General features: G+C 36.5%; 1 protein-coding gene across 1 annotated transcript in view; it reads right to left on the reverse strand.

Annotated features, from left to right (window-relative positions):
• Window positions 1-12,676, reverse strand: part of Hcn1 (hyperpolarization activated cyclic nucleotide gated potassium channel 1) — a 374,350-nt gene that overhangs the window by 81,884 nt on the left and 279,790 nt on the right. Inside the window, exon 5 of the mRNA XM_005082780.4 lies at window positions 2,803-2,949. Within this exon, the coding sequence (XP_005082837.1) occupies window positions 2,803-2,949 (147 nt within the window). The remainder of the gene's footprint in view (window positions 1-2,802; window positions 2,950-12,676) is intronic.

The following is a 12,676-nucleotide window of genomic DNA, read 5'->3' on the forward strand; positions in this document are numbered from 1 at the left end:
TTGGTAGCTCATTTCATTTATGTAAAAATAAAGCCTTAAAATGACTCCTCAATAAGTTTTAACTTCTGTTCCCAGCTTAAACATGTCTTAAATGGGTTTCTGCTCCAGGCAGATGTATCTGAGCATCAGTTGTTGACCACAGCCTGCTCCTAAAGACTGTGAGCCCTGGACTTTCTGTAGATGTAAACCAGTCCAGCCTAAGGGACACCCCCGTCTCTTCAACAGAGTCTGCCTACCAGGTACTCCTGATAGATACCACATTGCCTGAATTCCTTTTTTGCTTTTGACTAGCATTTCAGTCTTCTTGGGTCCCCTAACTGCATCCCAAAGTCAGCAGGAAGTAGCATAGAAAAAATATGTTGCCCCCTTTTCCCTGGTTGATATGCTAAGTCAAAAGGACACTCCCTTACATAGGGAATAGTATGATAATAGATACAAATGTCACTCCCTCAGAAAAATCTGTTCGATAATGACAGGGCCTGTTAACACCCCTTTAAGCCCCTAACAGGCAGGATTTTGGATTGAGTCCTGTCATGGGTACTTTGAGAAGGGGGAAATATAGTGACCAGCCTCCCGGTTTTAGCAGCCATGACAGGCTACCATGTGCTTGCATGACCTTGCAGCTCTTGTCCTGGTCACTAGGAGGTCAGATGCCCTCCTCGTGGCAAGGAGCCAATCAGAAGTTAGCTGGAGGGGCTGTGCTTTATGACTCTGCATGTGCTTTACAGACAGTGCACAACAGTGACAAGCAGAGCATAGCGACTACCCTGGGAGGGCCTATGGGCCATAACAACCAGTTGACCAATCAACACAGGGCAGGTTGTCCAAACTTAGAAGCACACCAATCCTGAGACTGTTTCATACCCCTAGATGCTTCCCTTATGCTGCCCTTTAAGATCCCTGCATGGAGGTTGCTTGGGGTCTTTTCTCCAGCTGTGTGCTATGGTGGGGGGTTGGGGTCAAGGGCCTAAGCTAATGGGTTTAGCTCGTTAAACATCTATAATAAAAGACTCTTTGCTTTTGCATCGAAATGGGCCTCTTGGTGATTTTGGGGTTCAGAACTTGGGCACAACATTTTGGGGTTCAGAATTTGGGCACAACAAAATGTGTAAAGAATTTTAAGAAAGCAAAAAAAAAACTCACTAACATATAAACCAACGGACTATTGTAGTTAAAGAAATTTTAAAGCAAAGGTAGACAAAAAAAATAGAACAGTAGTACATATAGATTACAAAATGCTTTTGGGTTCATGAAAAGGAAATACTAGATTCAGTCTTGTATCAAAAAAGAAAGTGATAAAATATTGCTTGAACTAGATTCTCAAAAGATGAGAGTCATTTCTGGAAAATATGCTGTGTAGAGTAAGAAATTATTATCATTGTTGTTATTGCAAGGTAGCAATTTCTCCACCTTGGCTACAGATGACTTTGGAAAGTGATACCAGAAATTAAAACTGTAAAGGCATTTCGAGTTGCAATGCAAAAAGTTTGGATTCATAAAGTCACAATCAATTTTTTTCTACGCAGAGAAATGATAGTTCATGTCTGCAAGAGATTAGCTAGTCTCTGTTGTGTTAAGAGCAATAAACAGAAAGTAGACTCAAGCCTAGAGAAAACTAACAAGCATAAATTTCAGGTGGTGGCAGTGGGGCAGAGTCGAAGGCACACAAGTGAGACATATTAGGAATGTAAATCAGAGATAGGATGTGCAGAACACAAGCTGAAAAAAAGACCTAAAATAGAAACTCAATTTTTATATTCAAAGTGACCTGAAAGAATAACTAAACATTTCTGAAAGACTTCAAGAGTTGAGTGTTTTACTGATGGAGGATAATGACTTCATTACATAACTTACATTGTACCAGGGTATATCATAATCGTAAAGCTTTTAAGAAAATGAAGTTTATGAAAAGAATTTGAATTAAAATGACTAGACTAAAAAAGTGTAATAAGATAAATGAAAAAAAAGAGTCCAGAGACAGCAAATGAAACCCCAATGCTTCCCTTAATGCCTCAGTAGAAAAAGGCTCAAGCAGAGGAGTCAGGGTTTATGTCTTTTTAGCAATGTAATAAAGCACTCTCAACAGTGCAGAGGAGGATTCACTACCAATAGTGCTTTGATAGCTGTCAGGGGCTACACACTGTGGTAAATACTCAGTGATCAAACCACAATGTAACCATTACACATAAAAATTATTAAGAAATTTGGTGGTAAGAAGGTGGAGACTGAAGCACTGTTGGAAGAAGGAGTCAATAGAATTCACTTAGGGTTTAGGATTAAAGTGACTGGTAGCAAAGTGGAAGGTTTGGAGTAATGATGAGAAGAAGGTGCATGGCAGAGTGCATGTTGGTGTTGCAAAATATCTTCCTGAGACACCAAGAGTTGATTTACTGGAAGCATGCTGTTATCTCCTGCTCAGGGTGCCAAGGATGAGCAGAGAAAATGTATTAAAGTAAGGATAAATTGTCAAAAATTAAAACCTAAATAAGAGAATGGGGTTGGTCAGCATAAAATAATGGAATATTGGGAACACGGGGAAAACAAAGCTGCAGAATGTACTCACAACAGCCAAGAATACGTTAAATGGAGTAAGAGTCATAAAGGGATGATTTTCTGATATTCCTTTGGAAATAATTAGATGTCTTGGGGAAGAAACAAAAAGATAAGTGAATACAACAGGTGATTTATTAACATGTAGTTCTGATTATTGTTTGGAGTTACAACAAAGACTATCAGACTGTGTAAAAAGATAGAAATAAATGATAACAACATGTCACAATGATCAAGGACAGTAACTCTTACCTCTCTCAGAGGATCATTAAGTTCATTAAGAATATTTTCCTCATCAAAGATCTTGCCTTGGTATCGGTGTTCATAGTAGTCATGTATCTTCTGACGCATATCAGCTGGTAATTTGTGGAATGACATGTATTGTTCCACTTGCTTATACTATAAACAAAGAAAAAAACCATTAGGCCATTTTAGAAATCATCCTATATGTTGCTGCACCATATTCAATAACGCTTGAGTACTCTGTAACAAAAAGAGGAAATTCCTGTTGAGTCAGGAACCAGAGCACCAATGTACTTATGGGTGTCATACTGTAGAAAGCATTTTATGTAGATGACCATATCCTAAGAAGAATGAGATGTGTAGAAAAGGCACGGTAGGAGCTCCGGGTGAGTTTAGAACTGTAGCTCTGAAATAGAAATGACGGGGCCAGAATAAATATTGGTGGAGTCGGCCCTATGCTTTACTAGTTGAGTTCTGGAAGAACTCTAGACACTCTCAGCTCTTCATTTGAAAGAGAAATCTCACAAATTTTCCTAGCAACAGAGGATTGTATCTTAAACCTCTAGCTAAGATCTGAACCTGGTTAAAATCTCAATCTAGAGGCAAAGAACTTGACACCTCTTTGAAGACCATAGATTCTTAAGTGACAAAAGGTCGGGGGAAAATAGCAGACTGTCTCTATAGAATTTCCATAGGCAGAGATTAACTGAGATAGTCTACTTCATTTAAGCTATTAATTTTAAAGTTAACTGATTATAAGGCTCAGGGAGGGAATGACTTAGGGAAAGGCTGATGATAACTTGTAATCCTAGAGATGTCTTCACTGAAGGGTCTTTTATATTTGCATAAACACATATGCAAAATTTTGCTAAGATAACTATTCAGATTATCAAATAGGAGCATAAGAACACAGAGAGAAACTGTTAGAAGAGAAAAAGAATTAAAAATAGTTCCTCTGTGGGTCATATATGCATTAAAGTTTGGGAGACATTCTCTTATCCCTAATGAACATATTCAAAAATACTATACTTTGAAAATTATATCTATGTATCTATAGTTATCTATCTCTTGGTCTATATCTGTTATATTTTTATAATCATCTATCTATCTATCTATCATCTATCAATATCATCTATCTATATTTATCCATATCTATCTGTCTATCCCTATCTATCTATCTATTATCTATCTATCTATCTATCTATCTATCTATCTATTCTATCTATCTATCTATCCCTATCTCTGTGTCTCTATGTTTATCTATTGAGACTGGGTCACAGCAGTCCTGGCTGGATTTGACTAGCCTTATTTCAAACTCAGAGATATCAACTTCCTTCTTTCTCTCAAGTGCTCAGATTAATGGCATATGCTACCATACATGCCCCCAAAGCGGTAAATAAATTTTATTGTAGTGAAGATAATATACAATAAAATTTAGGTTTTTAAATAGGGTAATGTTACTGAAATTCTTCTAGTAAATAAAACACAAATGGCATATTTTCTTTTTTAATTTTATTTAGACACAATCTTGTTTTATGTATCAATCAAAGTTCCCTCTCCCTCCCATCCTCTCATGACCCCCTATCCCACTGAAACCCCATATCCCACCCCCTCCACTCTTCAGGGAGTGTGAGGACTTTTGTAGGGGATCACCAAAGTCTGCCATATTATTTAGGGGAGGGCCTAGGCCCTCCCCCTTGTATCTAGGCTGAGAGAGCAACCGTCCATGGGGAGTGGGATCCCAAAGTTCATTTGTGCACTGCGGATAAATATTGGTTCCACTGTCAGAGGTTCCATAGATGTCTCAGGCCTCCTAACTGACACCCACATACAGAATGCTTGATTTGATTCAATGCTGGTTTCCCAGTTTTATGACTGGTGTCCGTGTGCTCCCACTTGGACGGGTCAGCTTTCTATCTTTTTTTCTGATAATGTAGTCCTGACTAGAAGGTCTATGTCTTTTTATTCTGTGTAAGTAGTTACTGAACCTGTGATTGGTGATTGATAGCAAGTGTCACTAACTGAGCAACTTTAAGTATCAAGTCACTGCAGTTTTGCCTACATATAACAGGAAACTTTTCTACAGTTTATCCAGAGATTCATTTTTATAAACTATTACACTGAAATGAAATACCACTTTGACACAGAAATTTCTTCATTCCATAGCTACAGCATTTCTCATTAATAAAATAAGAAGCCTGTTTGAAGCCTAGAAACCTGCGTGACTGCATCCAACTTTTGAATCAACATTTCATAACATTTTGATACTATGCATGAACTCTTCACTGCCATTGTGTATAGCTGATTAATAGCTGAGGAAATATTCATTAAATTTCAATGGAGAATTCAAACATTTATATGCTCTAGCAGGTTCCTTGAATGAATTTGGGATTCATTCTGCATCATCTCCCATGCTGTTGGGGCACAGCAGTCTCAGTGACTTCTCTATCAGACTCTTACTAAAGGTAATGTAGGTAGGCAGCTAGATTATCATCCATCTTTATTTGTGGAAATTTCCTTGGACAACAAAAGAGACAAGTGGGATATAAGACATGATGTTTAGGTTCTGGAATTCTGTTGGGATAATTTTGATTTTAGCTTTTTTACAGGAAATGCAAACTTAGCGCCAAGTGATGGCCCTTTGGCAGTTAAGCCAGACACTCAGCATGCCACAGTTATCAAAAATAACAGTATAATTTATGCAATGCAGTCCATTGATTCCTGAAAATATCCAACATTAGGAGAAAATAATCAAAGGGTTGGCTTCCAAGACTGAGGACTCTCACACTCACTAGTATGCTTTGAGATGTGTGATTAGTACTGGCTCAATAATGGTTTCCTTCTTTGTTTACTCATCTCTGCTTTCATTCCATAATGCACTGGTGCCCAGCTGATCAGAACATTGAAACTGTAACCTTGAAGCACATGACACATTATGTGTCTTATTCCTTGTAATGCATCTCAGACATGTGGAATGCAGCATGCAAAAGTAGTATCAATGCTGATGTGTGACACCTGCATGTGTGAGGAAATTATCTGCTCTTTGCCCATTTATGGAATGGTAAATTGTCGCTTAGCTATAAGAGAACATTATGTATAAGATGTTTTATTTTGTAAAAAATAGATCTTTGTTGAATATAATAACATTACCTCTCAAACATCATTTTTCTGTACTTCAGATTATTAACTTAATATGGTATTCAGTTGAATGATTTCTTGTTATTTTATTGATCCAACATTCTATCAATATTTATGGTAGCATACTCATATTGAGTTAAGTTTGATGTTATAGTGCATATTACATATGTTAATAATTCACTTTGCCTACTAATTATTTATCTAACAATTGTGAAATGATGTACCTGGAAAATAGTGTGCGTGTGTGTGTGTGTGTGTGTGTGTGTGTGTGTGTGTGTGTGTGGACTATTGTGAGTGCCAGGATGTCCAGTGTCCACCTCTATTGCTCTCCAACTTACAGCTTTTAGGCAGGGTCTCTCTTTAAATGAGAGCTTCTCATTTTAGGTAGTCTTGCTGGTCAGTGAGCATTCTGTGTCTATCTGCCTCTCTCCCCTATGGCAGGGATTATATCACATGCCTGGATTGTTATACCAAATCTATTGATTCAAACTCAGGTCTTCATGTTAGTACAGTAGATGCTCTGACTCAGTGATCTATCTCTATATTATTGGATCAATTGTAAAAACATCATGAAACACCACTAGCAATTAGAAATATGTATTTGTAGCCTCTACCCAGATCTCCTGAATCAGAAGTCTACATTTAGGACACAGCAGTTAGAAGCTTAACAAACACTACATTTCCAAGTCCTTTCTCTATGTCAAGTACCAGGTTCTCTTAGGACATAAAGAAGCATATCTGAGAGCAAGTAGGGGAAAAATAAATTCAGTTTTTGGAAAGCTAAGTTTAAGTGGCTGATGGCACATGGCCATGCTTATATGTAGGTCAGACACTCAGAGAAGGAAATACACACGTCATTGGTGACTAAGATACCAAGGGATGATGTGTCAACAGAGGAGAATGTTGGCAAAGAGCAGAAATGGCATTTTAAAAGCATCTGAGATAGGGAAGTGGTTCTAGTTAAAGGTAACTATTTAAGTTTGAGAGGAGAATAAAATAAATATAAGTAACAGAACCCAGAGTTTAAATGGAGAATGGTCAATAATTTGATAGGCAAAGATAGGAGGTGTAGGGCAGTGGGCATGAGCTTGGAAATTAAGCAGCCATCTTTGATAGAATATAACTTGTAAGTGATGGGGGATCACTTTGGCTGTCTCTCCCACATATTACATACTGTAATATGTTTTGTTTGTTGGATTTTTAAATCATGTTACAACTTGCACCATTAGTTCTAATTTTTGTCCCATTCCCTCTCCCCAAAATCTCTATATCTTTATAGCCACTGTAGTTTCTTTAGAACATTTCCTGTCATTTGTAGCCTACAACACCTGAGCTGCTTGGAACAAACTTTTCCAAGAAACACACAAGAAAGGGTATGTGGGATATAGTTTTATGAATCTATGAAAATAAGTACGCTTTCAATAATCTTACCAACATATATTAACTATAAAAAGTAAAGGTTTTATTAGGGAATTTCCATGCATGCATACTTAAATCATACCCATCCCAGCCTGCTCTTCTCTCTAGGAGTCCTCCCTTCCAATTTCATGTTCTTTTTCTTCTTTTAACTAACATCTAGATGATAGAAAATGTGATACTTGTTATTCTTATGAGACTCACTATTTCAGTTAATATGATTATGTTCAGTTCAATTCATTTTCTTACAAATGATATGATTTCAATCTTCTTTATGGATGAGTAAAACTCCACTGAAAATATATTGCATTTTATTTACCAATTCATGTGTTGAAAACTATCTGGGCTGTTTGGGAATAGTATCAAGATATACTTGGAAATAAAAGGTTCTCTATTTGAAACTGTCTCTAATTCATTGGGGGTATATACCAAGGAGTGTATGCCTGGAACATTTGCAACCTCAATTTGTGCAGGAGGGTGCATACATGCATGTGTAAGCATGCATACCCATGTGCATACATACATGTGAAAGTCAGAAGCCACTGTTGGATGTCTTTCTCAACAGCTCTCAATTTTTCATTTTTTTAGACAAAGTCTTTCATTCCCTGATTTGGCTAGAGTGGTTGAGCACCAAGCCCAAGGGTTTCACCAGTACTACCAAGCAGTTCCCCAATCTGAGCCGTCTCCCCAGCTCGTAGAATTTCTACTTTTAAGTTTTTTGAGGACTCTTCAAGCTATTTCACATCTCAATCTTGACTGATAATATATTTATAGAATCCTAGGTTGAATAACTTGAATTGGATGCTGAGTCTCTGAATTTGATTTGACCATCTATGCTAGTTTGATTTGTCATTTATTTAATATATTGCTTCCATGTGTTTCTTTTTGACTATTCTTGATTTCCTTACTGTTTTGTTACCTCCTCCTGCATATCCAATATTCTAAATTGTTACCTAAAATTCCTAAAAATAATTTTAGCCTCAAATAGTTCTTCCTTTACATTAGCCTAAAGTACCTAATATAAGGAATTTAAAAATGTTTCTAAGATGTGACTATATTCCTGAAACTTAGATGTTTATGAACTGTAGATTTTCACATCCGGCTTTAGCTTCAGGGAGTCTTTATTGACCTTGTTTTTCTCTTTCTTTTTTTTCATGCAATGCTGAATGCAAGAGAAATAAGAACAAGCTGTGATGATTTGAAAGTGGGTGGCATTGGTAAGTGAAAATGTCAAAGTTAAGTGTAACCCTGTTTCTTCACGCTCAAATCATAAAACAGAACTAAAATGATCACAGAAGGAAATAACGGGCATGGCAAATAAAAGACATTCAATAATATAAGAAAAAGAAGTCACATTTATACAGTTTTCAGTTGAGTTTTAAAATACATTTTTTTTAATTTGGTGATGCTTCTAATTGAACTCATAGCCTGGAAAATGATGGGCAGTGCTTTACCAATATGCTAATATCCCTGGCCATATTTAAATTGTTTGCACATGCAGAATATGATATCCTTTTAAAACACCAAGTCCTTGAATTACATATTTCTTCATTTCAATTCTTAAGACATCTAAAATCATGTTATATTACTCATGCCAAAGTTTCAATGATTCTTGATTTATCTGCATCTTCCTCATTACCATTTTAGACAAAGCCACTAATCTCATAGCTAACTTTCTAACTACAGGCACGGTGTCTGTTATATGCCTTGCTGCAATTCTAAGTTAATTTTTATCATTCAGACAGAGACTTTTTTCCAATTGGTCATTTTACCACGTTCTTGTCCTTAAAACTCTTGGATGGTATCTTGTTGATTTGAGGATAAAGTCCAATTATTTCAGTCTACATAGTTTTCTCATTCCCATGGTTTTCTCCTCCACCAAGACAATCATTATTATTTCTTTGAAGAAACTCATACTTCCTCAGCACTTTCTGTTTCCTCCATCTAGAAAGTTCTTCAACTACATGCTTTTATGACCAAGGTATCCATTAATTCACTTCTCAAATATTACCACACCAAGGCGTTATTTATGATCCTCTGCAGCACAAACATATTTGCTCTACATTTATAAATGCCGACTTTGTGTCTTAGGCATGCTCAGGGCACCTGAAATTTTTGTGAAAGGTCAGTCCTGGCCTGACGTGTTTACCCTTGAATCTGCTTCAGTGTCTGCATATATTAAGTTCCCAGATAGTCACTGAATGAGAACCAACAATGAGAATCATCTGAAGGATGACAATGAAGAATGTGATGTCTCCTTGCCTCAGTTAAAATGATGGTAGCAGTGATTACCAGAGATAGGGACATCCTATCATGTAGACTGACATTTGGGTTAATTGTCATTATTATTGGATATCATTGCTAACTATTACTATGCATATATTTAAAATATAAAGTCTATTTAAAAGTTTAAATTTTTATAATAAATTGTGGTTTTTGACAACTCTTTTATATATATAATGCACTCTGATTACTTGATATAATGAGTTCAATCAAATCAATCATTTAAAATATAATTTACAAAACTTGAATTCATGACAAACCTTTATATCAGATAAAAATAATAATAATACATTAAGTTTAATAAGATGTGATGTAGTGTCACATACTGAATTTAATAAAATTCATTGATTTCTTTTTCAAGAAACATTCTTTAATTTGAAAGAAATCTATCTTATTTATTATCAGGAATATTTTTAATTTGGTATTTATTTGTATAGTTACTGAATTCACAATCTTTGATTTATTCTTGCCATTAAAGACAAAGGAATGCAGTTTTTGTATATAGAACATTAGGTTTTATGCAAATCAGACTACCCACTATTATTTCTAATGATTTTTGAGCAAGGAAGTATTCATAAGATACACCTTCAATTATTCCTACCTGAGGAGTTTTTAACTTCTATGATAAATGAATTTCTGGCTATTAAGAAACATAGAGAGAGAAATGATGAGCAAAGGGGTCAAGCAGGCTGGTGAAACCCACAGAAACAGCTCAACTGAACAAAACAGAGCTCATAGACCCCAGATTGATAACTAGGAAACCAGCATAGGACTGATCCAGACCACCTGAACGTGGGTGTCAGTGATGAGGCCTCCTCAATCTATGGGGCCTCTGGTAGTAGATTGATATTTATCCATAGTATATGAATGGTCTTTGGGAGACCACTCCATATAGAGATTCCTCTCTCAGACTAGACACACAAGGGAGGGCCCAAGCCCTGATCCAAATGATATGACAGACCTTGAAGACCCCCATGGAAGGCCTCACCATCCCTGGGTAGCAGAAAGGGGATGGAATAGGAGGTCACTAGGAGGTAGGGTAGGAGGGGAGGGAGAAAGAACTGGGATTGACATGTAAAACAATCTTGTTTCTAATTCGAATAACACTGAACTGAACCCATGGAACCCAGTGACAGAGAGAGAGGATCAGTGAGCAAATTGGCGAAGAATGGGCTGGCAAAATCAACAGACACAGCTGATCTGAACAAGGAGGAGCTCTTGGACCCCAGACCGAGAGCTGGGAGGCCAGCATGGGACTGATCCAGACTCCACGAACATGAAAGTCAGTGAGGAGGCCTGGGCAACCTATGGGGCTCTGAGCAGTGGATCAGTGTTTATCCCTGGTATACAAATGAACTTCTTGTGTCCATAACACAAAGAGGGATGCTCTCTCAGCCTTGACTCCTAGGGGAGTGCCTGGACCCTGCCCTGAGTGAAATGACAGACTCTGGATATCCCCTATGTGGAAGGAAGTGGGGATAGGATGGGAGGCTGGGGGGACTGTGGGGGGGGTGCGGGAGGAGGGGAGGGAGAGGGAACTGAGATTGACATGTGAAGCAAGCTATTTAAAATTAAAGTAATAACAAAAAGAAAAAAATGGAAAAAACAAACTAGAAGAAAAAAAAATAATCTAAGCAGTGAGTGAACTGCAGGAGGGTAGGGACTGGAATATGAGACACTACCCTCTCACTTCCAGAAGCTGGCTCTGCATTGAGACATTCACGGTAAAAATGTTCTTTCATGTATTAAAAGATCACCCTTTGAAATAATCGCTGGAAACTCTCAGCACCATGTGCAGAATTTGTTCATCAGTCATTATTATTGTGGTGTTTTTGTTTGAAAATAGCATGGCAGATTGGGAATTTAAGAAAGTATGCATAACATTCTATCCATAATTAAAAAACTAAATAAAAGTAAAAATTAGAAGTTAGTGAACTTAACAATTAGAAGAAAATACTTAATAGTTAAAGTAATTTTTCATTATACACTATATATTCAATATATATTGAATTTTAAAAATTTAATAGCTTATGCTCTTCAAATAGAAAACAAATTTTTAAGTGAAACAATGGCAGCTTCATCACAAATATATTTGTTTAGTGTTATCAAGTTAAAAAGTAATGTACCAGCTATATGTGGCTTGTGGCATATATCTTTAGTGCAAAGATTTTCAGCTCAGTTCTAACCTGGGCTACACGACAAGACACCATTTCAAAAAATGTGTTCCAGCCAATTCTAATTTTGAATGCTTCAAAAACACAGAGTCCATGCTAACGTATCATCACAGATGAGGTTAGGAAAGAATGTACATATACATTCTTTAATGGCTCTTCTGGACTTTTAAAATACAATTAATAATAAGAAATACATAGTAGGCTCTATATAAAGGTAAATACAGAGAAGTTTCTAAGTAGTAGAATCTACATAGGTTTTTTTCCCTGATGCTCAGTGTTTTTAAAAATTATTTATCTTGAGCACTTAATTTTTCCTATAATTACAGATATGTCTTCTTTTCACTCTTTTCTTAATAACAGGAGATAGTAGAATATGTTGTCTTGCTTTAATAGTTGTGGTTGATCTAGCCCTATACTGTCTGAAAAAAATGGAAAGACTCATAAAATGTGATCAAGCATGAGACTCTCAATAAAACACACACACACACACACACACACACACACACACACATCTTCCTGGTGCCACTGACATTCTAAACCCATTATTCTTTGCTCTTTTCATTTATTTCTATGGATATTCTTTTTATTTTTCTTTTAATGAAAATAGATTTCTTCTATATACAATATATTCTGGTTACAGTATCTCTTCTCCCAACTTCTCTAAAATCCCTCTGACGTTGTCTTCCATCCAAATCTACACCATTTCTGTCTCTCCTTAGAAAACAAACCAGCATCCAAAAGATAATAATAAAACAAAACAAAACAAAGCATAATTGGACAAAACAAGCAAACAGAACAAAAAAGTCAAAGAAAAAGCACCAGAAATACACATAAGCATAGAGACCCATGTTTGCATGCACAGCAATTGCCAA

The sequence above is a fragment of the Mesocricetus auratus genome, unplaced genomic scaffold, assembly GCF_017639785.1.
Source record: "Mesocricetus auratus isolate SY011 unplaced genomic scaffold, BCM_Maur_2.0 Super-Scaffold_100020, whole genome shotgun sequence".
NCBI lineage: Eukaryota > Metazoa > Chordata > Mammalia > Rodentia > Cricetidae > Mesocricetus > Mesocricetus auratus.